This window comes from Mytilus californianus, unplaced genomic scaffold (assembly GCF_021869535.1).
Source record: "Mytilus californianus isolate M0D057914Y unplaced genomic scaffold, xbMytCali1.0.p SCAF_2, whole genome shotgun sequence".
Taxonomy (NCBI): Eukaryota; Metazoa; Mollusca; class Bivalvia; order Mytilida; family Mytilidae; genus Mytilus; species Mytilus californianus.
Window position 1 is genome coordinate 111,654,441 of NW_026262668.1, and position 26,867 is coordinate 111,681,307.

Here is a 26,867-nt window from a genome sequence, read left to right on the forward strand (position 1 = left end):
TCTTGGTATGACAAACCAGAATATATATGGTTTAGGGGTGGGGATCTTGACCACTTACAAGATATTAGAACTTTCTTAAATAGAAGGGGCTGGGGGTGACCCCTGGGGACTAACCCTGTATATCATTCAAACCATCTTCGCATGACAAACCAGAATATATATGGTTTAGGGGTAGGGATCTTGACCACTTACAAGATATTAGAACTTTCTTAAATAGAAGGGGCTGGGGGTGACCCCTGGGGACTAACCCTGTATTTCATTTGATGTGCTTTATCATGACAAACCAGAATATATATGGTTTAGGGGTGGGGATCTCGACCATTTACTAGATATTAGAACTTTCTCAAATGGCAGGAGGTCGGGATGACCCCTGGGGACTAACCCTGTATATCATTCAAACCATCTTGGTATGACAAACCAGAATATATATGGTTTAGGGGTGGGGATCTTGACCACTTACAAGATATTAGAACTTTCTCAAATGGCAGGGGGTCGGGATGACCCCTGGGGACTAACCCTGTATATCATTCAAACCATCTTAGCATGACAAACCAGAATATATATGGTTTAGGGGTGGGGATCTTGACCACTTACAAGATATTAGAACTTTCTTAAATGGCATGGGGTGGGGGTGACCCCTGGGGACTAACCCTGTATTTCATTTGATGTGCTTTATCATGACAAACCAGAATATATATGGTTTAGGGGTGGGATCTCGACCATTTACAAGATATCAGAACTTTCTCAAATGGCAGGGGGTCGGGATGACCCCTGGGGACTAACCCTGTATATCATTCAAACCATCTTAGCATGACAAACCAGAATATATACGGTTTAGGGGTGGGGATCTCGACCATTTTCAAGATATTAGAACTTTCTCAAATGGCAGGGGGTCGGGATGACCCCTGGGGACTAACCCTGTATATCATTCAAACCATCTTAGCATGACAAACCAGAATATATATGGTTTAGGGGTGGGGATCTTGACCACTTACAAGGTATTAGAACTTTCATTAATGGCAGGGGGTGGGGATGACCCCTGGGGACTAACCCTGTATTTCATTTAATGGGTTTTATCATTTAGAACATTTTCAATTAAAAAGATTGTGTCTATCACAAACGGTTTTCAATTTATAATCATTTGAAAATTTAAAAAAATAAAATCCCATAGGGTTCTATAGTAAAACCCTCTTTTCTTTTTGCCCCTCAAAGTACCCCTTTATAAACCCCATTGCACAAACAAAACCCTGATTGCACCACTAGACATGTTAGTCTAACATATTGTGAAACCCTAAGTTAATCTGACAAGCGGTTTTGGAGAACGGGTGCGGACAAGTTCAAATTTAAAAGCGGCGGAAGAGGAAGAGGAAGAGGAAGAATAATAATAATAATAATAAGAACTGAGCAAAAACAATAAGTCTTCCCAAACTTTGTTTGGGAGACTTAATTATCAAAAACACATATAATGGATAACAATAGATATTTAAGGTTAATAGCTCCTTTAAGGAGTCAACTGATGATTTCAGACATCTAACTGATTTTGTCTTACCAATCATTTTTGCTTTGCTTTCAACATTTTCTTTGCTAAACAAAAAAAAACCAAACCCAAAAGATGATAATAATCATTGAAGGTCTAGAACTCCTTTACAGAGGTAACTGAAGATTTTGGTCATGTTGACTTTTATGTAGATTTTATCTAGCTAATTTTTTTCTTTGCTTTTTAAAATGGACCTCTATATTATTATAATTTTTAAGATTATATCCAAATATGCAAAAAACTAGTTTTAAATTGTCATTTAACAGCAACTGATGATTTCAGACATTTAACTTATTTGTAGATCTTATCTTCCCTGTCAGTTATGCTTTCAACAATTTCTATATGCCTACTTAAAGTTTTGCTCAAATCCCCAAAACAAATAAAAATCTACATTAAAGGGCAATAACTCTTATAATGAGTCAACTGACAATTTGAGTTAAGCTTACTTATTTGTAGATCTTATCTTACTGAACATTTTTGCTTTTTTATAGTTTCTTTCTATCCATTATATTTTCCAAGATACATTATAAAAATGAATGCCAAAAATTGGATTATTGGAGGACAATTATGGTAATAAAATGGACAGTAGGCAGATCCTAACATTCTGAACATTTGTTTTCTTGCTAACTTTTCTCCATACATGTACCTTAATTTTGTCACAAGATACAACATATAAATATTTGGTTTGGATTTGGATGATTTGGTTGAATGCTTCTCATGTAACTGCAAAGAAACAACAGAACATTTTCCAATCAATAAAGGATCCTAATAAACTCCTGAGGGGCAAAATGGAGAATAGTCAATACTTAACTTGACCTAAATTCTGTTATCAGAAACCAAACCATCCACACAAAATTTATATGCAAGTGCCTCCAAAGACCCGCTAATAAATTTGTCTGGTACAGGCTAATTTAATTGACTCAAAATTTAGGTGAAGATTTGGATGCTCTTCAAGTGTAAGGTAACATTATTGAAGAAAAAATACTGTGGGCTTATACAGAAAAAAACAGATTGAAGTTCTTACTTTTTTTTAATACATCACCAGAAACAGATTTCATTTCAAAAAAGAACTGATCAAGATTATTAGAATCTGATCCACCAGCACCCCAGGCAACCTTTGATTTAAATCTACCATACTTTACCATACCTGAAAAAAAGTAATTAAGAAAAGAATTACTGATAAAATACTGTCTAACCATCTTATATTTTTATATGCCTGGTGAACTTAACTTGCAAAGTGCACAAATCTACTTCAGGGCTGTTCTAGAATTTATTGTATGAGGGATGGGAAGGCACTTCTAATTAAAATTTTATGGTTGGCAATTATTTTAAAAAGATAGCCTGAACAATTAAAGAAAAGAGTAAATTAAAATTTCATGTATGGCGGGGTAAAATAATAAAGAGCTGCACCATGAATGCATGATATGCCCGTTGCTTTTTCAAATAATTAAGTTCCATAACTCCTCAATGTCATATCAGAAATTTATAAAAACTAAAGGGAGGTTATTTTAATAGATATAAACAATTCACCAAAGTTTTATGCAAATTGGTTAAAATGTTTTTGAGTTATTGTCCGAAAACTGGAAAATTCCCCTTTTTTAATGAATAAAACCCCATAACTCAGAAACGTAAACGAGCGTATAAAAAGTGCCCACAGACCACCTATTTTTGTTTCTGAATTTAATTGGCATTCCATAACATCTACTTGTCTTGGGCCACTAAGAGTGTTTTAAATCCTGCTAACCATCACTAACTTAACTTATCTTATTCATTATAGTATATTAAAATTAAAAAAATGTTAATCATATTTTACTGATGTCTTCAAAATCTCTCAAACCTTACAAGGAATTAACATCCACTTCTTCTTGCTGGTTTGATATTTAAATTCATTTCCAGGTCTTTTGACAAACACAGTACATCTGTACCATCCTTGTTCATTTTCACACTTCATTCTAGAGGCATAAATATCAAGATATGCTTCTGAAATTACAAATTGATACAGCTTAATTCAATGGTATTTCAGGTTTGAAAAATTCTTTAATATTTTCTACATCTATAAAAGAGTGGGTGATATTTTGTAAAAACAATATCTTACAAATATAATAAACTGCATCTTCTGTTGAGGGGATAAGAATGGGGTGCTCATTTGCCAAATCCTGCTTCTATTGTAATTTCTTCCAACTTCCCCCCCCTCCCCCACCTATATCCCACATCCGGACTTTTTTTACCCCCTATATTCATATCCCCACTTTTTTATCCCCTATATTCCACTTCCCCACTTTTTTAACCTTATATCCCCCATTCCCACATTTTTACCATCTATATCCCACATCCCCACTTTTTTATCCTAATATATCCCACATCCCCCTTTTTTACCCTAATATATCCCACATCCCCACTTTTTTACGTAATATATCCCACACCCCCACTTTTTAACCTAATATATCCCACATACCAAAAGAATGCCACCCACTTCCAACATCCCCACTTTTTTATCCTAATATATCCCACATCCCCACTTTTTTACCTAATATATCCCACACCCCCACTTTTTAACCCCAATATATCCCACATACCAAAAGAGTGCCACCCCCTCTTCTGTATTTTTTTCTTTCTTCAGGTCAACAGACAAAAGCAAAAACATTGCATCTCTCTATTTTATCAGCAATCACAACTCGGCTTTAGAGTTACTGTGAAAATACCTACTCTGGGGCAGTGTGAATAATATAAAATAAGATAACAAATAATCTATAAAGTCGCTCTCCTAATGCAAAAATATGAGAAAAAAAAATATTTAACTTCTCTAACCTTTACACAGGTATTCCTCATTCTAAACTTAAAGACAGATTGAAAGAATAAGTCTGACTTATTTCATGCAGACACAAACGTCTAGTTTTTATAAGGAAAGGGTAACTCATACTTTGTAAAACATCACTCTGTTTCAAACAAAAAGTTCTCTAAAACTGACATCATCAAGATGATAAATTCTTTATTGAAATATATTTGTTATGTTTGGAGGATGTATTTTTTAACAAACAATCTGCATTCATACAGGAACCATCAGTGCTCCTCTTCATGCCAAAATGTTCCTATATTGTGATGATGGTGACTTAATGCATGACCTTCTCAAGAAAAAGGAAAAGAAGCTGGCATTTAACCTTTTAACTTCATGTCCCACTATACAGATTATTTCTTGTCAATGAAATATTTAAAGTGCTGTGAGTATGTTGATCCATCTCTCCCATTGCACTAAATTACATAAAGGAAACCAAAATTATACAGTTAAAATCTGCTTCATATCTTGACTTAAAGCTAGAAATAAACAAGGAGTGTCAGTTGAGAACTAGACTTCATGACAAAGAGATGATTTCAATTTTCTGATTGTGAACTTTCTATTTCTGCAACATATCAGCAGAGCCCTGCATATGGAGTTTATATCTCCCAGTTGAAAGGATAATCCAGGGCTTGCGTATTCTATCATGATTTTCTTGATAGTTGTATGCTGCTAACAAGGAAGCCATTTATTCAAGGGTCCAAATGGTAAAGTTGAATTTAAGTCATCCCTTTAAAAGTTTTAGGGATGCCATGATGATTTGGTTGACCATTGTAGAATATCAGTCACTGATCTTGATGACCAGGGACTGTTGAAGCCACAATTGCATCCTCTTTTCCTCTAATGTAACATCACCTAATTTTTCAATGAGTAACAAAACAGGTGCCATTAGTGGAGAATTAACTGCTTACCCTTCTGGAGTACCCAAATTCCCCCAGTTTTTGGTGGTGTTCGTGTTGCTCAATATTAATTTTTCTGTTTTAAGTGTTTTGAGGACTGTTACATGTGTTTTATTTTTCTTCATGATGTTGTCTGTTTTTTTTAAGACTTATGGAATTTGATTGCCCCATGATATCTTCTCCCTGATTTTTTACCTGAATTTGATATCTTTCCGACTGCTGTGTTATATAATTCACCTTCTGAATCGAATTTTTTAGGCCATGGCAAGTGATCTGACCACAAAATTTTTTCATCTTTATTCATAGCTACAATTCGATCGTACTCCCTGTAATATGCCCCCTGATCTGGCTTTTTAAACTCAATGAATGCAGCTTCAAACTGTTCACGTCTATTTTCTTTGTTATCCCATTTGCAAGTAAACTTCATGGGTCCCAATTTTGTTTTTCTGTCTGTAATTTTTGAAAAAAAGGTTTCACTGTAATCTGAAAAGGAAAAAAATTATGACATAAATCAGTCATGAAATTAATGGAGACTCCCTACATTTGTATAGCATACTAGTACCCAATAACCCCCCCCAGTCTCCCACTCTGTGGAAGTTAATTCCCAATTTTCATTAAGTTTTCTTCCAACAGAAAATGCATCATTCATTGTGACCTCTTTAAATTTATTCATCTTGTCACTGTGGGTTTGCAGGTGAATTTCTTCTTGGAATGCCTTTTACGGTTATATTTCTATAAATAGTCTTAACTGATAACCAGATGACCTTGTTTTGGATCTTGAAAGAATAGTTCTGGTAGTAACACACTGACAAATAAGCAAAATGAAGAACTTTTCAGAAAGGTTTGGACTTAGTTATTAAAAAGTTCATTTGTAGAAATGTATAGTTTACATAAAAAGAGTTACCTAAATCCATAAGAGAAGGTTGTTATTTATAATTTATTAAATAAAAATTTATACATGGCAGGGTAAGAGAACAAGAGAACATTGCACTAGCATTTTCCACTGTTTAAAATCTTAGCACTTGTGTTTGTTTGGGAGATCCATCTTTTTTATCAATCACATTGAGAATATCCCCGGTCCGAGTACACAGTTATTTCGTAGTGCATTTCCTTAGACAATAAATGAAAATAAAAAAAATCCCACCTGCGCTTTCTCAATAATATTTTTACAGTGTGTTGTACTACTTTTGGGACAAATCATATCAAAATTATAGAAAACTTCATCGGCTCTAACTCAAAATATGGACAATTCTATGTTAAGGGGGTCTTGAAATCTTTTGACAGCTTCCGAAGTGCTAATTTATAACCTTTTTCAGCTGGACCAAATCACTACTTTACTTTACAATTCATGACCCAAATTGTTTTACAGTGTAATTTTATCCCCCTACTTGCTATTTGAGGCATAAAACATGAAGGAATACATTTGGGAGGGGTACTAAAAAAATTGGCAAGCAACACACTGTCCACACTAGGGACTTTATTCGTGGACAACGAAAATCAAAGGACGATAACTGTGTACTCGGACCAGTAAGGGGACGACCATTTGATATTCATGGGGGGGGGGGGGGGGAGGGTGATTTTGAAAATAAATAACTCAGCCTTGATAATAACAAAAATGAATGGTTTGTTCTGTGGTAGTTTGAAAATAAATAACCTGACTTACATTGTATTGAAAATAACTTGGCAGGTCTTTTAAGCCATTTTATAAATGCTATTCTGAAGTATGAGATGGCACCAGATTCTTCCAAAATTCGTCTTTTTTCATATTTTTTTTCGGGAAAAACTTCCCAAATCTTTTAATAATATAAATATTAATGTATTTGAAATGTTTGAAAATGGGTTTCATTTCACTTGAGGTATATTGTCTCGTGAACATTTACCTCACTTTTATTACAGGGCCATAACTACGTTGAGGCAAATGCATGCCTCATGTTGGAAATTTCAAAACAAAAGCTTGTCTTCATATCAAATTGTTTTCACGGCAAGTGTCTTGCAAGAAGCAAGTTCGGTTCACCCTCTGACATAGCCCCTGTTTTTTGAGATCCATGTTTCTCATTTATTTTTATTTTTCAGTGTTGATTGTCTATAATGTTTGTCGTTTTGTGTTTTATCTGTTCCTGGGTTTGTCTTTTGTTCATTGCTTGCCCTTCTTTATGACTATTCTCTTAGTGTTGCATTCTATTTGTAATTTAGTAATTATGTTTTAAACTTGAGTTTTATTATATTTAAGGACCTTTTGTCTATTACAAACTACTTTAAATTGTATCCCAGTTAGGAACTACATCAAGTTGTAATTGAAATGTGTTATAAAAACCGACTTGACATAGTTATATCAATGGTAATCAGCCCCCTCTTAACTTAATTTGAAAAAAACATAACTGACAGGCATAAAAGGTTTTTCTGCAAACTGAAACATTTTTTGCTTTGTCCTACATATTGGTCTTTTGATGTTGTCCCTAAAAACTAAAAGTCTTACGCTGAATCTATATATTTTGCTTTGAGACCAGAATATTGTCAAAAAATTAAAACAGAACTTGGGTTTCAGATTAAGAAAGGGTCTGGGAAACGCGCATAATGCATGATTTTGCGCCATTTTATCTATAGCTTCTTGGGGCCCTCAGCGATCCCCAGACTCTCCGCTCGGCGAAAATGTTTGACAACTTTTAAAAGAGGCTAGTTACAGCCCAGCTTTAATACCTTGTACATATGCAAAATATACAGTTTGCAATTCAGAAGATTAACTTCCAGATGATGATTAATTCTGATTGACTTAATTGACTGGTATGTTATATATTTAAGAATTTAAAAATTGTATGTTTTCAAATATTTTCAATATAATTGTGAAAATAGATAATCAGTCCCTTGTTTTAATGAAAATGAAAAATCATGCTTCAACAGTACAGAAAATAAATAATCTGTCCTTTTGGTCCACAAAAATAAATAACCCATCCAAGCAATAACATATAATTGTAAACAGCAATAAATATTTAGTTTCAGTGAAAATGATGTTGTTCTACGAGTGTGCGTTATACACCAATGCTTTTAAAAAAAAAAAAAATTTTGTTCACTTTACTTGTTGAAAATTAAAACATTTACAAATAGACACGTCTCTGGAGGTGTGCCTCTCTGGACCTGTGCCTAGATTGGCAGAAGTTATAAAATACAGATAATGCATTTTTGTAAACATTGTATAGGAACACTGTTTAGCAAAACAAATCATGCATATTGCAGATTAACAAAGCAAATAAACACATATTAATAATTGATATTCCAATATTGAATTTCAGTGTGCAATATATGCATAATAAAACAAACATGAATTAATGACAGTTGATCGGAACTGAAAAACACATAGTTAATTTTCCACCATTTGATGTCTCATATCCTGAGACGAGAAAAGTCTGTAATTCTTTATCTCATTTAAGCCAATAGCTGTTGCTGTATCTCAGCCACATCATAAAGCTACCAATCAGAATCTATATGTGATAAGTAATTATTTCAAGATGGCGTGTATATCGACTGAAACTAATAGCTCCGCACTGTGATGCGAAGCAATAAAAGTTTTTATTTCTGTTTCTAAAAAATTAGTGCCTTGCATTTTTTTATTCTATTTAATCAGGACACTATATATATCTTATAACATAGTGGCTTTTGCTTTAATGCAAACACTATTTTATCACGTTTAGATTTGCAGGTGTTTCTTATATTTGGTCAGGAAATATTTCCACTGACATCTGTAACAACAGATGAATGAAAGTTTGTGGCTTGTGGCTTCCATTAAAATGATTTGGTTTATGCCATCTGGTCCAGAGAAATGCTGTTTGCTACAAAATTGCATATAAATGTACTTAAAGTGCTTTCTTTAGTCCTTGCACCTAAATGTGTCTGGAAATACCCTTGATTTTTATTTGTTTAGGATAACAAAGCTCCAGAGAAAGAGCAGCCCTTGATGACATTGTCTTTGATTTTTTGTGTCACACCAACCGGTATGCAGTCGACAAAAAAGACATATTTGACACATTGAAAGTTCTATGCAGCTTTTTGTAAATTAATAGAAATAACTTCAGCTCTGTTAAAAGAAAATTTAGCTAATATAATGCACATTTATCTTGATGTCTCCAATACAAAAGCATGTCAGTTATTACCCATAAGTTATAACCCAAATTTCATTTCTTTAAACCCTGTCTCATCTCTGCAACACCAAAGATGTGACCTTTTGTGCAGCTTGTCTTGTTGTCTTTCCTCTTTTTTTTTTCCAGGTAAACCAATATGTTAGTTCCATTCCCACTGGAGCTTGATAAGTCCAAAATGAAATTTAAAATAGCCAATCAAAATGAATGGAAATATCAGTTGGTTTTAAGGCTTCGGGTTGGAAAATGTAATACTGGTAGTTGAAAGAAGGAAACAAATTCTTTTTAATCAAGTAAGAGAACTTTGCAATGTTGGTTCATATATATTTTGTACATCCACACCAAATCTATTGTTTCAAATATTTGTAGTTACATACCTTTCTTTGAACCATCTATCAAATCAAACCATAAATTATCAGCATCACTAATTTGCTGTCTTCTCGTCTAAGTATAGAAAGTTAATCATATTAGAGAATTGCAACATTTTTATCAAGTTTAAAATGGGGATATATGGATTATATACATAAGATAAACACATGTCTGATCATACCTTGAAGTCAGTTTGATGCTTGTAGTCAATTTTAGTTTTGTTTGGCTTCCAAAAGGGGTTATGCATTTCAATTTCTAAATTTTTAAAATAAAGACTTAGATGGACATTTAAGCTGAGAGAAGTAAAAAAAAATAAAATATGATTTTTGTTTGTTCAATCATTAATGAAAGTGATATAATGAAATAATAATTCGCTTTAAGCAGCCAATTTGGTTCAATTTTGTCAAAATAAGCTAAGAAACATCACTGATGAATTATTCACTTGCAGGTGATTAATTCGACCTCATTGAATCCATATTCATGTGATATTCAATTTAACCCCTTTAGCTAGGGATGGGTTACACATGTATTCAGCTATAAAAAGGAAAAGAATGTCAATATTGAAAGTGAAACAAGGATGAACCATTTGGTTGACTGATTTGATCCACAAAAAAATCATTCTTATATAGGTAAAAACGATGATAAACATACTTTTTAACCTACAATATGAAATCAAACGGACCTAGAAAAATCCAATTGCATATTATCGAGATCATGCATTATTAATTGTTTATTTAAGACTTTTTGTAATTTGGATATATGTTTTAGTATGTTATTAATCAAATATGAGAGTTTGAGTCAAATCAGTGAACATGAATTTGACAGCTAATGCACCTTTAAAGAAAAAGTTCGGATACAGATACATAAGAATGAGGAACCAGCAGGTTTAAAAATATAAAAGTAAAAAATGATAGAAAAAATTTGTTATACCATAGATTTTTCTTCATTTTTTGCTTTGCTCCCACAATTACAACTGATGGTAGTAAATAAAAACCTTCAAAATCATGTTAATTTTAAAATGAGAAATATTCAGGTTGGTTGATATGTTAAGCAACAGATTGATGAAAGTGGCCTAAGTCTCTTAAATTATAACTCTGAATAACTATTAACAAATGAGTCTTTGGAAATCAGTTTTATGACCTTATTTATATTGCAAGAGATCAGGTTTTCCTAGATACAGCTAGGATACACCATACCTGTAACCATATAATACTTTGTGTATATCACATATTTTGCACCTTTTTAAATAATAATTAAATTATGATGATATATGTTGTAATTGAAAGTTTTTTGATAATATTTGACAAGACAAATACCAAATTCAGTAATTTCATCAAAGGGCACTTCAATGTGTGAAGATTGCATTTGCTGACCAGTATAAGTTGGTAAACAACTTTTCTGCATTTGAGCATGTTCACAATTTTGGTAGTGTATTTTTAAAATTACATAGATGTAAATATTTGCCAGAAAGTGCATGGTCATTAAATATTATGTTGCATGGATAATGAACTAAAGGCCTCTATATAACATGACTAAGCATATGACACTAGGATTTTTCAAAAAAATGTGTCAAAATTTAATATTTGACACCAAGAGGCTCCCAGGAGCCAGAAATGGTCACCTTAATTTATTTTAGCCAAATAAAAATAAATAGGCTATTCATCAGAACCAAAGCTATAACTTATGGAACATATCTGGAGAGTTTGGTTCAATTTTTTTAGTAGATCTTTGAAAATTGGATCAATTGGATCCCTCCTCTTTCATCCTTGAAGCCTTATTAAACTTTTCATCAACACCAAAGTAACAACACTTGGTAAGCACCTACCAAGAAGCAGTTCTGCATGTTTTTTTTTTCATTTCACTTCATTAGACCCTTGAAGCTATATTGACCTTTTTATCTGGACAAAAGGAACAACACTTGTAAACTTTTACCTCTGCTGATGGCAATTTTGAATTTCTGGGTGGCATAAAAGTTACAAAACTTATTAAGGATCTTCAAAAGAGAAAAACTGGACAGATTGATATCAATTGGTTAAATGGATCTAGAGAAGTTCTTTGAAAATCAGACCAACTGAACCCCTTATTGGCCACTTGAAGACATATCAGATATTTCATCAATACCAAAGTAATAAAACCTTCTAAGGATCATTGCTAAATTATTTGTTTTCATTTCTTTATCCATTCTGGAAAAATAAAGCAAAACGTAATTCCACATAGAGTTTCCATGTTAACTTGACCTCTGATGAACTTTTATGTAGCCTTTTGGAATTTCTAATCAGCACCAAACTAAAAACAATCTTAAGGACCTTCACAGGAAAATACCATTTATCTGTCAAGTTTGGTTTCAATTGGTTCTGCATGCAGAACTGCTTCTTGAGAAGAAGTTTTCCTAAGTTCAGCCATGAGAGAATTAGAAAAGGCCATGACAGACATTGACAGCCATGTTTGATGACAAATGTGCACCGAAGTAACAAAACTATAAAGGGACACTTTTAGGAACATCTCTGTGAAGTTTAATTTCATTTTCTTCTGTAGTTCTTAATCAAAATATAAAAATCTAACATTGTCTAATGGACAGATGTTGGATGAAGAAAGATGGATGTGGTAAGTGATTGCAAAAGCTAACATGGCCTTTGGAAAATTGAGCTCATAATTTGGATTCAAGAAATTAATTGGATACAAATATATACATTATGGAGCTGGACATACAATAATATTTCTGGAATACTATTTCACTGTTGCTTAGACAATTTTAAATCTTCACTTCACAGATAATTATAAATACTTTTGATTATACAAACTTCAGAATTCTGACAATTTTTTTCTTTCTGGACTGTAAACTTAAGACAATATAAGGTCAGATAATTTATCTATTGATTACCCCTGTATATATATATTGCTTGTTTAATGGTGCTTATTTTAATAAATAATCAAATGAAATTTAATTTTTTCGTTATCACTTTTATTACACACTTTTATACGACCGCAAAAATTTTTTGTGGTCGTGTATTGGTATAACGTCATCGGCCATGGCGTCAGCGCCGTCAGAAGACATTTCGTTTCCGGACAATAACTTTAGTTTAAGTGTATGGATCTCTTTGAAATTTAACTAAAGGTTCAATACCACAAATGGAAGGTTGGGATTGTTTTTGGGGGTGATGGTCCCAACCGTTTAGGAATAAGGGGCCAAAAAGGGTCCAAAACAAGCATTTTTCTAGTTTCAAGACAATAACTTGTGTAGAAGTATTTTGATTGCTCTGAAATTGTACCATAAGGTTCAATACCACATTTTATTCTGTGTCAGAAACCTATAATGTGTCAAATATTTAATTACAATCCAAATTCAGACCTGTGTCAAGCTTGAATATTGTGTCTTTTTTTGCCCCAACTGTTCAGGGTTGGACCTCTGCAGTAGTATCCAGCAGCACTTGGCGAAGCAGTTTATTTCGACTATGAAAATAAGTTTCAAATATTTCTCTGGGTAGCTTGTAAGAACAGTCTAGAGCTCTGACATAAACAAGTCAGAATTTTCAGACTTATAGAAGTCAGAATATTTGGTGTCATAAGTAACCTTCCAGCATTTTTAAACAAAAACTTATTTCTACAAGTCAGATGAGACATCATGCCATTTTTTCGTATTACATAAAATATTTCAAATTTTGACTTCTACAATCAAAATATAACCTAAATAAAATATAACCATGTGTAATTAACCATTTTATTTAAGTATGCAGAAATAAAAATTCAAATAACGTGAATAGCTTACTCTTCTATTCTTATATTTGCCATTTCTGGTAAATGATGCTGTTCTTTGTTTTTCCACCAACTGTGTATTAAATCCCTGTAAATTTTGGCTGTTGTTCTTTGTAACCTCTATTTGCCCACATACTTCATACATGCACATCAAAATGGCTGAAAAAGAACAGAACTTGTGTCAATATGCCAATGAGACAGAAAGTCAGCATTTTTTCCAAAGACACAAATAACCAAAAGTCATCTAAAGGTAAACATTCAGTCTTCATGAATAAACAGGACAGGTGTATTTTTTTTTCAATTTGTCAACCTCTTAATCATGCTGAATCAAAAAAGTTGTGAATAAATTTAATAGACAATAAAAAATCAAACAACCCTTAATTCTACAAATTAAAAAAACCACTATTCAAATATCACAAAATACCATTACTGACAAGGTTCCTGAGTTGTGACAGGGAAATAAACATGTGGACGGTGTTAAACAGCTTTTGTGATATAAACCCTCCCTGTTTTTAATCTTGTGTTGATGACAATGATGCTGTCATTAGAACAGAAAAGCAACTTGCCATGTCTGGCTTAGAGATATTTATATGAGGCAAGACAAGTTGTAGGAACATAAGCTAATAAGCAGTGAAATTATTATTGAAACATTTTACTTCATAAACATTCTCATTATTGAGTAACTGCATAAATTTTGTACCATTTAAAATTGGCAGGTCTGAAAAAATATAACCAATATGGATATATATTTGGATTATATTTTATATACTATGATCCATAACAAATTCAGGAACAAGTCTTCTATGAAAGGGGCCAAATTGGTGCCCATAAGAATAGATCTGATCACAATATAGGAATGTTAGACACTTAATTGACCCTAGAATTTGCAACACTTTAACTATTGATGCCATACAACAAACACTTTTCCTTTATGACATCAGATTTTTTCTCCCAATTCGCCAACATTTTATGGAAACATTTGTGATGTCTAGTATTTAGCAGTAATGGCATAAAAGTAGCAACGAGGAGTATAATAACAACCTGTTGATAAACTTTATCATATACATATGTATGTTGTCAAGGAGAAAATTTGCAGCTTAAATCATCTCATCACAGTAACAGTCAAAATATCTTCCATATTAATCTTCATCATTACAGAGGGCTTTATATGAATTAGAGCAAATAAATTTGCATTCAGAATTTTCAAAAGACTTCTGTTTAATATTAATCAGACTGTGTGGAAGTGTAGTATAGAGAGTCAAAAAGCATCTAATATACCTAAACCATCTAAAATTCATTGATGGCAAGCACAGGTACTTGTATCTGAATTATTTGTTTACTTATATAACAGGTATATAGGTAAACAAAATATTTAGAGACAAAAAAAGCCTGTGATGGCAAGTCACACCTTTTCCACTTCAATGTCTTCATGTTCATGACTTGGCCTCAGCTCAACTCCTGCCAATTATGGAATGAAGGGAAGTCAAGAAAATGATAAATTTCAAACCCCGTTATTGAAAGTTATTAATCACTTATATCTTTACTTATGTAGCCAATTTTCATTTTTTTCTCTTTTCATACTGAAAATTTTCGTCTGCTATTGTTAAAGGGAGGCAACTGTAGAAGACACTGAATCAGTACGGATTGGCATAGATAACTTTCCGTATACACTATTGATATGCCCCTACCCTTATACTTAGAAGATGAGTAACTTCAGTACTTTTAATGTCAAGTTATCCCAAAATTTCCGCATCAAAATAGAAATGAACCCCATCCTTTTCTAAAAGCAGTCAATGGTCACAATCAAATCAATGCCAATGGAATCGTCCATTTTACTAAAGGCTAAAGATATCATTGTACAATATTATGCAAACGCCTCACGTAATATTACCGTGCGGTTTAAGGGATAAGAGACACTGAGATGACAGTAGTGTTGCTATTTAATTGCAAATTGATACGGTCCTAACAAAACCAAAAAAAAAACTATTAAAACAGGTGCACAGATTACAAGCGTTTATATAACGCAGATCAAGACTGAGGCACGACGTTGTTTAGTTATCTAGTGGAAAGAAAATGCTGCGAAATGAACTTGAAAAATGAAAGTTTATCAGTTGTGTGTGATTACATTGATTTCATTATGTGGTAAGTTATTGTGAATATTCATTTAGTGGTACTGACAAGATTTTATTCGTTGCAATTTACCCATTATGACAGAAACCATTGATATGCACTGCAGATCAGTCAGACGGTGCTGTGCAGTGGCAACAAGTTTTTTTTACATTGTGCTAAATATTTTAAACATTAGAAACCAGTTCTCTTTTATAAATTGTCTGAATGATACGAATAGGGTTTGCTAGGTTTCAGACTAATATCAAAACCAAGAGGAATAAATTGAAAGTGTACTGTGATTTGTTTTTGTGTATTAGCAGACAGGTAAACATTGAAAGGTCACAGTTTGTCGCCTGTCTAGACGATAGTTCGGAACAACTTTACATTTTACATATATTAACCCAATAATCAATGACCTGCATTAGATCAGAAAAATTATTTGACCAGGATCACTAGTCAGAATTCTTTATTTTTTTTTAAATTTATAAGTGTAGACAAGAATAACTCAGTGTCACAGTGAGTTTAATTTATCAGCCATATTTGGGACATTTTTGTAAGAAATTTTTCTTAGTGTATTAGACATGTAACAATGTTGGACACAAGGAATATTAATGATGTCACATTTACTTTTTTGCATGATGATGACCAAATTGATTGGTTAAAATTATCAATAAGACTGCCAAGTAATTAAAAAGAAATTTCCTATTTTCCTCTTTTTTTTTATATTGATATATATTATTTCATTATTGTAAAAGTGGGATAATGCATTTTTACACTGTAAAACTAGAGACATATATATATATCTTGCAAAACTGAATTAATAGGACTGAAGTTCTATTCTGAATAATTTTATAAATAGAACATTCATTTTTAAAAGTTTTTAATATGATTCTTTAAGAACTTTGTAAAGAGGCATCAACCCAACATCAAAATTGACATCTAATATATAAATAAGATTTGATATGATTGCCTATGAGACAACTATACATGTACATTTGTAGGTCACTGTACATGTATGGCCTTCAACATTGAACAATGAGCAAAACCCATACCGTATTGTAAGCCATAAAGGCACTGGAATGACAAAATGGGAAACAATTCAAAAGAGAAAACCAACAACATGATGTAATTTGCTATTAAATGTAAACAAAAAACAAATTTGGCAGACAGCAACCAAGGACAACAACTGAATAGCAGGCTCCTTACTTGGTACATGCACATAAAGAATGTGACAGTGTTAACATCTACATGTACATACATTTTGCAACTTGTTTTACCATTTTATAAATGTAATATTTTAGTCAAAACTTTAACAAAATGTATACATATATGTAACACTCTCAAACGTGTCCATCCCCCCAAACATGTCCACAAAATCATATCTCGCTCAAATGTATCTGATGTTTTCCTTGCCCAAACTTTTTCGTCAATTGTTATTTCCTCTTTAAGACGTTACATTTACATTGTATAACATCTCAAAACTTTTAGCGCTAATACATGTATGTCATCTGTGACGTCAGTACAGTCGATGGCAAATTCAATCCATGGATGTTGGGTTTCTGCTGGAGTCCATAGAAGAAAAAACAACCGCTATCAAAGGCTGTCAATGCAGAAATTCCCAAAGATTAAAAAAGATAATGATTTCGAACAAGAAAATCCAAAATAGAGACTTCGCAAATTCACAGAGATGGTCAGAGGTTCAAAATGTGAATTAAAGCTACTCTAAACTTTATTTTAATTGAATAAATAAACAAAATAATATCAATATCTCTGGAAAACGTGCATGGTATAACTGCGATTTAAAAAAAAAAATTCAGGAAAGATATCTGATACAGTGTTCTGGCTGGAGAATTCTCAAATGGGGCAGCGCTCACACGTTTTATTTGACATTGTGTGCCAATTTTGCTTCAAATTGTGAAACCCTTATGTCCCCCTTTTTTCAATAACAACATTAGAGCACCCTTTGAAAAATAACATTTAATGACCTAATGTAGAATTTTGTTTTGAGCACTTCTAGACTGGGTCTAAAGTTCCTGTAATAAACTCTCGACTGTTTTTTTTTCAAACAAAATTTGTGATATCAAAGCACTTTTTCACAAAGGTCATGAAGGTGGACACGTTTGGGTGTTATGAAAATACGGATACGATTGGACGTTCATAAAATGACACGTTTAGGCGTTCTTCATAATTTGTCTAGATATATTTGGGAGCTAAGTGACATTACATGGACACATTTGGGGGATTGGACACATTTCTGAGTGTTACATATATATATATATATATATGATAATTATACTGGGTAGCTTAAATAGATAGATGTACAAATGTAAACGTGGTGTAAACCTCCATGATTAGTTTGTCATCCAATTGAAATAGGTCAATTATATATTGTGTCCTAGTACAAATATAACCTTTGTTTTTCACATCACTCAGACTCTAGGTTAGATTACATATACATTTGTACATGTACATTGTACATGTACATGTATATTAGTTCTTAGCATGGTTATTGTGTATGTAAGATTATGAAGACTGCATGGATGTTTTTACATGTACATGTATAATAATATGAAGGGGATGACAGCCTTATCATTCAAATATTGGTATTTTTTACTTTATTCTCATGCTTTGTTGAAATGAGTCCAAGGATTTTCATTGCAGGCTTAGTTTACCTGTGTGATTACAAAAAAGTAAAATAACAAAAATACTGAACTCCAATGAAAATTCAAATTGGAAAGTCCCTTATCAAATGGCAAAATCAAAAGCTCAAACACATCAAACAAATGGAAAACAACTGTCATATTCCTGACTTGGTACAGACATTTCCTTATGTAGTAAATGGTGGATAAAACCTAGTTTTATAGTTAGCTACAAATGTAAACCTCTCACTTGTGTGACAGTCGCATAGAACTCCAATGTATATATATTCCATACACCGAAGTTTCATTTCTGCATTTTTTTGTATCATAACATTTTTAGTGGTACCATTTTAGATATTTTTAACCTAATTTTAAAAAGGGTGTTGCAAGTAATTTTTATGCCCCAAGTAGCGGTGTGGGCATTAATCTTTACCCTTGTCCGTCTGTACGTACGTACGTCCTAAAATTGGTTTCCGTTCTCTAGCTTGAGTTTGCCTCAACCAAATGTTATGAAACTTATCCACAATGCTTATTACCACAAAACACAGATCAAGTTTGAATTTTGGTGGCGTCACTTTAACCGTTCTAGAGTTAAGCCCCTTTATAAATGGAAAAATTGCAAAATTTTTAGTTTCTGTTCTCTAACTTGAGTTTGCTTCAACCAAATGTTATGAAACTTATACACAATGCTTATTACCACAAAACACAGATCAAGTTTGAATATTTTTGGTGCACTTTAATTATTCTAGAGTTATGCCCCTTTATAAATGGAAAAAATGCAAAACTTTTAGTTTCCGTTCTGTAACTTAAGTTTGCCTCAACCAAATGTTATGAAACTTATACACAATGCTTATTACCACAAAAAACAGATCAAGTTTGAATTTTGGTGGCGTCACTTTAACTGTTTTTGAGTTATGCCCCTTTATAAATAGAAAAATTGCAAAATTTTTATTTTCTTCTAAATATCAAGTAATTTTTAAAATTGGAGTTCTCTTCCTTTGTCCATGATTATAGTTTAATCAACTACAATCAATGCTTTATACAATGCAATGTTTAATTTTGACTTCTACTAATAAAACACAGATCAAGTTGAATTTGGGTAGCGTCACTTTAACCATTATTGAGTTATGCCCCTTTATAACTTTAGTTTGCCTCAACCAAATGTTATGAAACTTATACACAATGCTTATTACTGCATAATACAGATTAAGTACGAAATTTGGTGGCAACACTTATACTATTCTTGAGTTATGTCCCTTTATAAACATAAAAAATTAAAAATTGCTGAATTTTTTTCGTTTCCGTTCTCTAACTTTAGTTTGTCTCAACCAAATGTTATAAAACTTATACACAACCGTTTTAGAGTTATGTGTGTTTACAAATAGAAAAATTGCTGAATTTTCAGTTTCTGTCCCCTTCTTAAGTTAGCCTCAACCAAATGTTATGAGACTTACACACAATGCTTATTACCACAAAACTCAAATCAAGTTCAAATTTGGGTAGCATCACTTTTACCGTTCTTCAGTTATGTTCCTCTATAAATATATGATATGCAAGCAGGGGCATCATCTGTGTCCACATGTTGACACTATCCTCATTTATTAGGAACCTCTTTCAGTAAGCAAATCTAATTTTCTGCTATGAAACATAAGAAGATTTACTCAAATGCATAACATTTTATGCCCCCGCCTTAGCAGAAGGGATATTAAGTTTTACCCTTGTCCGTCTGTACGTCCGTCTGTATGTCCCTACGTCCCAAAATTGGTTTCCGTTCTCTTAGTTTAGTTTGCCTCAACCAAATGTTATGAAACTTATACACAATGCTTATTACCACAAAACACAGATCAAGTCTGAATTTTGGTGGCGTCACTTTAACCGTTTTAAAGTTATGCCTCTTTACAAATGGAAAAATTGCTGAAATATTCGTTTCTGTTCTCTATTTTTAGTTTGCCTCAACCCAATGTTATGAAACTTATGCACAATGCCAATTACCACAAAACACAGATCATGTTCAGATTTTAGTGGCGTCACTTTAACCGTTCTAGAGTTATGCCCCTTTACAAATGGAAAAATTTCTGAAATTTTTGTTTCCATTCTCTTACTTAAGTTTGCTTCAACTAAATGTTATGAAACCTATAAACAATGCTTATTACCACAAAACTCAGATCAAGTACAAATTTGGGTAGCGTCAATTTTACAGTTCTTGAGTTATGTCCCTTTATAACGTTATATACAAGTGGGGGCATCATCTATGTCCCATGGACACATTCCCCATTAATTTAATTTATAAACAGTCTTTTTTGGGGACTTGCTTGTGCCCAAAAAAACCTCATATATTTTATAGATCCTGATTAAATAGTTCTGATGTTCTGACTAAGATAATGGTCATATGGATAGAAATTTATTGAAAAATTCTGATCTATCAGTATCAATCTAACCAATTTTAATCAGTTCTGTCAAGAATGTCCTTAATACTGTGCTTTTTTAATTTAAATTCAGTTTGACATGCATTACTGACCACTTTTCAAAGATAGATTAAATTTAACATCTTTTGTACATTTGTTTAATAAATTTATACCATAGGATTTTGAATCATCTGTACTTTCATGCAAATTCAAATTTGTTAAAACAATCTATGTAAATCAATATACCTGTATAAATCACTCTGCAGACAAAATTTTGACTTTTTATGCCCCGCTGTGGCTTGTCCGTCTTTACCTCCGTCCGTACGTCACAAAATTAGTTTTTTCGTTCTCTAACCTTAGTTTGACTCAACCAAATGTTATGAAACTTATACACAATGCTTTCTCTAGTTATGTCTCTTTATAACGTTATATGCAAAGGGGGAAAAGGGGGGGGGGGGGGGCATCATCTGTGTCCCATGAACACATTCTCCATTTATTTTTGTTAAAGTTTACCTTAAAGATCATACATTAATTTACATGTAAGATGTGGAATCTTGAATAAGTTGCAAACGAGAAGGCCAGCTTGACCATCCACTCTTTATGCTTAATTTCTTTGGATCAACTTTTGATCAAAGTCCATATCTTTGGTAAGTTTGAGATGTATAAAATCATCTTTACTTGCAAACAGACACTTGATGATTATCGAGACAAAATATCTATTTCATCTACCTTTTAAAAATTAACTTATGTACATGAATATTATTTTTTATCCTGCAATCAGCTAACTATTGTACAAATAACAGGTACACAAATAAATTTTTGCTTTATTTGTACTTGTACAAATAAAGTCTCCTGTTACCCTGCTTCCATGTTGAGCAAGTGGTAATGTGGATATTTCTTTTTGCGTACCAGTTCATTTTGGGGTCCTCTTCGCGGTCCACGTTTAAACTATGTCGATTTCTTAGAAAAATTAGAGACAATGATTTAGATTTTAACAACTAAAGTTTCAAGTGTTGGGTGTAAATTACAGGATAAAAACAATATATGTACATTGTCGGAAAATATAAAATGTATTTGCACTTGCTACGAAACAGGAGAAAAGCTCGGCAACCTCGCTTTTCGTCCTGTTTCTAAAGCTCATACAAATACATTTTATATTTTCCGACAATGTACATATATTGTATATGTATTTGATGTCAGCTCATCTGAACTTTCTTTGGTTGTAGTAACCAGATCAGAATACAGACAAAATATTTTGGTACATGTAAATTTTTAGGGTGAATTGTTAGTTCTCATCATCCCATGATCAGATACCAATTTAATTTATATTTAGAATTCTGACAAATGACAAAATATTGATTTGTTAAAGGACATATTAATCTGAGCGGTTTACCAGAATTATCATTCATAAAATCATGTATAATTTGAAAATTAACTTTATTTAAATATTAAGCTATTTAAATCTCCTCTCTATTATATAATTTTAGAAGAATGTTTTGGCAGAGTGTGTATTTCAAGCCATCCCAATGAGAGAGAACTACCATTGGTTAAGTCACCTACAGTCCGTTGCCATAGTGATTACCAATCATGTTTTACAAGATGGGATTCAGTAAATGAAACAGAAACTATAACTGAGCAAGGTAAACATGGTAAACATGCATGGTAAAACAAAATGGATAAATTGTAAAAAATGTACATTTTTAATTCTGAAATTAATTTTTTTAAGATTGGAAAAATCCAATAGTCATAAGGAACAAATATAAAGGTCTTGAAGCTCCAGGATAATTATGGATCTAATGACACATGTGCAATATTAAGAATAAATATTTGCATAAGTATTCCAGTAAAAGATCTAATTGTTTCAAGACTTGTCTCAGTGGTTGGAAATAGAGGGCCAATTTTTTTACTTCTAAAAATGTAAAAGAGGAAACATTCAGGCTTCAGAGTGTGTTGAACTGAATACAAATGTACATGTTTATATACATGTATATCTGGTACATGCATGTACCCTGTCAAAGTAACCTATGATATTTCAAGCAATGTTAAGACTTTTTTGACTGATTTTTACAGTTTGTTCTGTTGTTGTGCTGTTATACCACTGTCCTAGGTTCGGAAAGGGTTGGGTGCTCACAAGCATGTTTAACACCGCCATATTCTCTGTGCCTGTCTTAAGTCAGAAGCATGTAATTCAGTGGTTGTTGTTGGTTGCTATCTGCCTTAATTGGGTCTTTGGTTTTCTCTTTTGAACATTTTGCCATACTGGGGTCTTTTATAGCTTACTATATATGGTATAGGTGATGCTTATTGTTGATGTTCTGGTAGATAATTGTCTTATTGGCAATCACAGAATCCAATGAAAACCGTGGCTGAGCTCCTTTCTCGTAACCATCAAGTAATAAGATCTCATAAATGAGGAAAAGAGGATGGGATTGTAACTACGACAAGGAGAACTTATTCAGAATTATCTGTGTGATATGACAACACACAGTTGGTATGTTAGAACATTAGATTAAAACTGCAGTTTTTGGCTGAATGAAAGCAGTTAGAGCAAAATCCATTTTGAGTTAATTAACCTGAAATATCTGTTTTTAGCAAATTTCACAGGTTTTGGTTTATCTTGATTGTAGATATATCCCTTGAAAGATGATTTTTACCCAATTTTGAATTTGTAGTAGAATATACAAATTTTATAGACATATAGCAAAAATGTAAGCAGCAAAAATTATCAGCAAATCAAGTTTTACAAATAAGTCTGATGGCAGCTGAATAAGTCAAATGACCCCTTATAGGAGTAATTGTCCTTGAAAGACAAGTTTTATCCATTTTTGTGTTTTTGCAAAAACTATAATAGATAGAGAGAAACTGTTCATAGCAAAAATGTACAGCTCAATATGATAAACAAATAAGTCAAAATGGCCCAAATTATCCGCCAGCTCCAAATCAGATTTTTTGGCCCTGAATTACGATTATTACCTGTTTTTTGGCATTTTAGTTCCAAAACTATAGAAGATAAAGAGAATTTCTAAGTATCAAAAATAATCAGCAAAATTAGATCTAAAAATAAGTCAATGTGGCTGAAATTGTTCGATCCCTTACATGAGTAATTGCCCTGGAATTACAATTTTTATCTTTTTTTTTGTGTTTTTGACTATCATCTTAAACAGACGATTTTTATGGCTCCGCCATAGCGGTGGGGCATTAAGTTTTTACCCTTGTCCGTCTGTACATACGTCCCAAAATTGTTTCCGTTCTCTAACTTGAGTTCGCCTCAACCAAATGTTATAAAACTTATACACAATGCTTATTACCACAAAACACAGATCAAGTTTGAATTTTGGTGGAGTCACTTTAACCGTTCTAGAGTTATGCCCCTTTATAAATGGAAAAATTGCAAAATTTTTAGTTTCTGTTCTCTAACTTGAGTTTGCCTCAATCAAATGTTATGAAACTTATACACAATGCTTATTACCAAAAAACACAGATCAACTTTGAATTTTGGTGGCGTCACTCTAACCGTTCTAGAGTTGTGCCTCTTTATAAATGGAAAAATTTCAAAATTTTTATTTTCTTCTAAATATCAAGTAATTTTTAAAATTGGAATTATCTTCCTTAATCCATGATTATAGTTGAATCAACTACAATCAATGCTTTTTACAATGCAATGTTTAATTTTGACTTCCACTAATAAAACACAGATCAAGTTGAATTTCTGTGGCGTCACTTTAACCATTATTGAGTTATGCCCCTTTATAAATCGAAAGATTGCAAAATTTTTATTTTCTTCTTAATATCAAGTAATTTTTAAAATTGGAGTTATCTTCCTTTGTCCATGATTATAGTTGAATCAACTACAATCAATGCTTTATACAATGCAATGTTTAATTTTGACTTCCACTAATAAAACACAGATCAAGTTGAATTTTGGTGGCGTCACTTTAACCATTATTGAGTTATGCCCCTTTATAAATCGAAAGATTGCAAAATTTTTAGTTTCCATTCTGTAACTTAAGTTTGCTCCAACCAAACATTATGAAACCTGTACACAATATTCATTACCACAAAACTAAGATCAAGTACAAAATTTTTTGTTTCAGTTTTTGTCGAGCCTGCGACTTTTGTCGCAGAAAGCTCGACATAGGGATAGTGATCCGGCAGCGGCGGGCGGCGTTAGCTAACTTCTTAAAAGCTTTATTTTCATGACCTCATTTTCATGGTTCAGTGACTACTTGAAAAAAAAGTTAAGATTTTTTTTGTAATGTTAAATTCTCTCTTATTATAAGTAATAGGATAAGTATATTTGGTATGTGCGTACCTTGCAAGGTCCTCATGCCCGTCAGACAATTTTCACTTGACCTCGACCTCATTTCATGGATCAGTGAACAAGGTTAAGTTTTGGTGGTCAAGTCCATATCTCAGATACTATAAGCAATAGGTCTAGTATATTCGGTGTATGGAAGGACTGTAAGGTGTACATGTCCAACTGGCAGGTGTCATCTGACCTTGACCTCATTTTCATGGTTCAGTGGTTATAGTTAAGTTTTTGTGTTTTGGTCTGTTTTTCTTATACTGTATGCAATAGGTCTACTATATTTGGTGTATGGAATGATTGTAAGGTATACATGTCTAGCTGGCAGGTGTCATCTGACCTTGACCTCATTTTCATGGTTCAGTGGTTATAGTTAAGTTTTTGTGTTTTGGTCTGTTTTTCTTATACTGTATGCAATAGGTCAATGATTGTAAGGTGTACATGTCTAGCTGGCAGGTGTCATCTGACATTGACTTCATTTTCATGGCTCAGTGGTTAAAGTTAAGTTTTTGAGTTTTGGTCTTTTTTTCTAAACTGTATGCAATAGGTCTACTATATTTGGTGTATGGAATGATTGTAAGGTGTACATGTCTAGCTGGCAGGTGTCATCTGACCTTGACCTCATTTTCATGGTTCAGTGGTCAAAGTTAAGTTTTTGAGTTTTGGTCTTTTTTTCTAATACTATATGCAATAGTTCAACTATATTTGGTGTATGGAAATATTTTATGATCTATATGTTAGTCACGCAGGTTTTATTTGACCTTGACCTCATATTCAAGGTTCATTGCTCAGTGTTAAGTTTTTGTGTTTTGGTCTGTTTTTCTTAAACTATAAGCAATAGGTCAACTATATTTATTGTATGGAAGAATTGTTAGCTGTACATGCCTGCCTAGCATGGTTCATCTGACCTTGACATCATTTTCATGGTTCATTGGTCAATGTTTAGTTTACTTGGTTAATGTTAAGTTTATGTGACAGTTGTAATAAAGCTTTATATTTAGGACTATCAACATAATATCAATGATTAGTAAAGAAGGCGAGACATTTCAGCGTGTGCACTCTTGTCTAACTTTAGTTTGCCTCAACCAAATGTTATGAAACTTATACACAATGCTTATTACTACATAATACAGATTAATGAGGAAATTTGGTGGCGACACTTTTACCATTCTTGAGTTATGTCCCTTTATAAACATAAAAAGTGCTGAATTTTTCGTTTCCATTTTCTAACTTTAGTTTGTCTCAACCAAATGTTATAAAACATAAACACAACTGTTCTAGAGTTATGCATGTTTACAAATAGAAAAATTGCTGAATTTTTAGTTTCTGTTCTCTACTTAAGTTAGCTTCAACCAAATGTTATGAGACTTACACACAATGCTTATTACCACAAAACTCAGATCAAGTTCAAATTTGGGTAGCGTCACTTTTACCGTTCTTCAGTTATGTCCCTTTATAACTATATGATATGCAAGCGGGGGCATCATCTGTGTCCCATGTGGACACTATCAACATTTATTTTAATTGTAGTAGATAAAGAGAATTTCTAAGTAGCAAAAATAATCAGCAAAATTAGATCTATAAATAAGTCAATGCAGCTGAAATTGTTCGATCCCTTACAGGAGTAATTGCCTTCGAATGACAATTTTTATTCATTTTTTGTGTTTTTGACAATCATCTCAAACAGATAAATTTTTTTTTATAATAAATAAAGAGAAACTGTAAAAATGATCAGTAAAATTAGATCTGCAAACAAGAAACAGTGACCAAAATTGTCAGCTAACTAATTACAGGAGTTATTGCCCTTAAATGATGAATTTTAACTTTTTTGTGTTTTCTCCTAACATCTACAAAACTATAACATTTACACCAAAACTTTGAATAGCA

General features: G+C 32.6%; 2 protein-coding genes and 1 long non-coding RNA gene across 7 annotated transcripts in view; 2 read left to right on the forward strand and 1 right to left on the reverse strand.

Moving 5' to 3' along the window:
- The window catches only part of LOC127728588 (uncharacterized), a 60,252-nt gene extending 44,715 nt beyond the window's left edge, over positions 1 to 15,537 (reverse strand). For 3 of the 5 annotated variants that reach the window (XM_052236107.1, XM_052236106.1, XM_052236110.1), the window contains exons 1-6: positions 15,066 to 15,134; positions 13,535 to 13,680; positions 9,777 to 9,843; positions 5,465 to 5,752; positions 3,380 to 3,517; positions 2,562 to 2,684 (exon numbers count right to left, since the gene is read on the reverse strand). In XM_052236107.1, coding sequence (XP_052092067.1) covers positions 2,562 to 2,684; positions 3,380 to 3,517; positions 5,465 to 5,752; positions 9,777 to 9,843; positions 13,535 to 13,680; positions 15,066 to 15,084 — 781 coding nt within the window. In that variant the 5' untranslated portion in view covers positions 15,085 to 15,134. Of the gene's footprint in view, positions 1 to 2,561; positions 2,685 to 3,379; positions 3,518 to 5,464; positions 5,753 to 9,776; positions 9,844 to 13,534; positions 13,681 to 15,065; positions 15,135 to 15,241; positions 15,362 to 15,412 lie in introns of those variants that run through there. The other 2 variants (XM_052236108.1, XM_052236109.1) reach the window with 2 other exon arrangements.
- Positions 15,524 to 26,867, forward strand: part of LOC127728571 (bone morphogenetic protein receptor type-2-like) — a 56,768-nt gene continuing 45,424 nt past the window's right edge. Inside the window, exons 1-2 of the mRNA XM_052236045.1 lie at positions 15,524 to 15,663; positions 22,162 to 22,314. Coding sequence (XP_052092005.1) covers positions 15,618 to 15,663; positions 22,162 to 22,314 — 199 coding nt within the window. The 5' untranslated portion in view covers positions 15,524 to 15,617. The remainder of the gene's footprint in view (positions 15,664 to 22,161; positions 22,315 to 26,867) is intronic.
- Positions 24,823 to 26,302, forward strand: LOC127728621 (uncharacterized). Its single transcript, XR_007994281.1, has 2 exons — positions 24,823 to 25,400; positions 25,528 to 26,302. It is a non-coding gene; the product is annotated as an uncharacterized LOC127728621 (long non-coding RNA).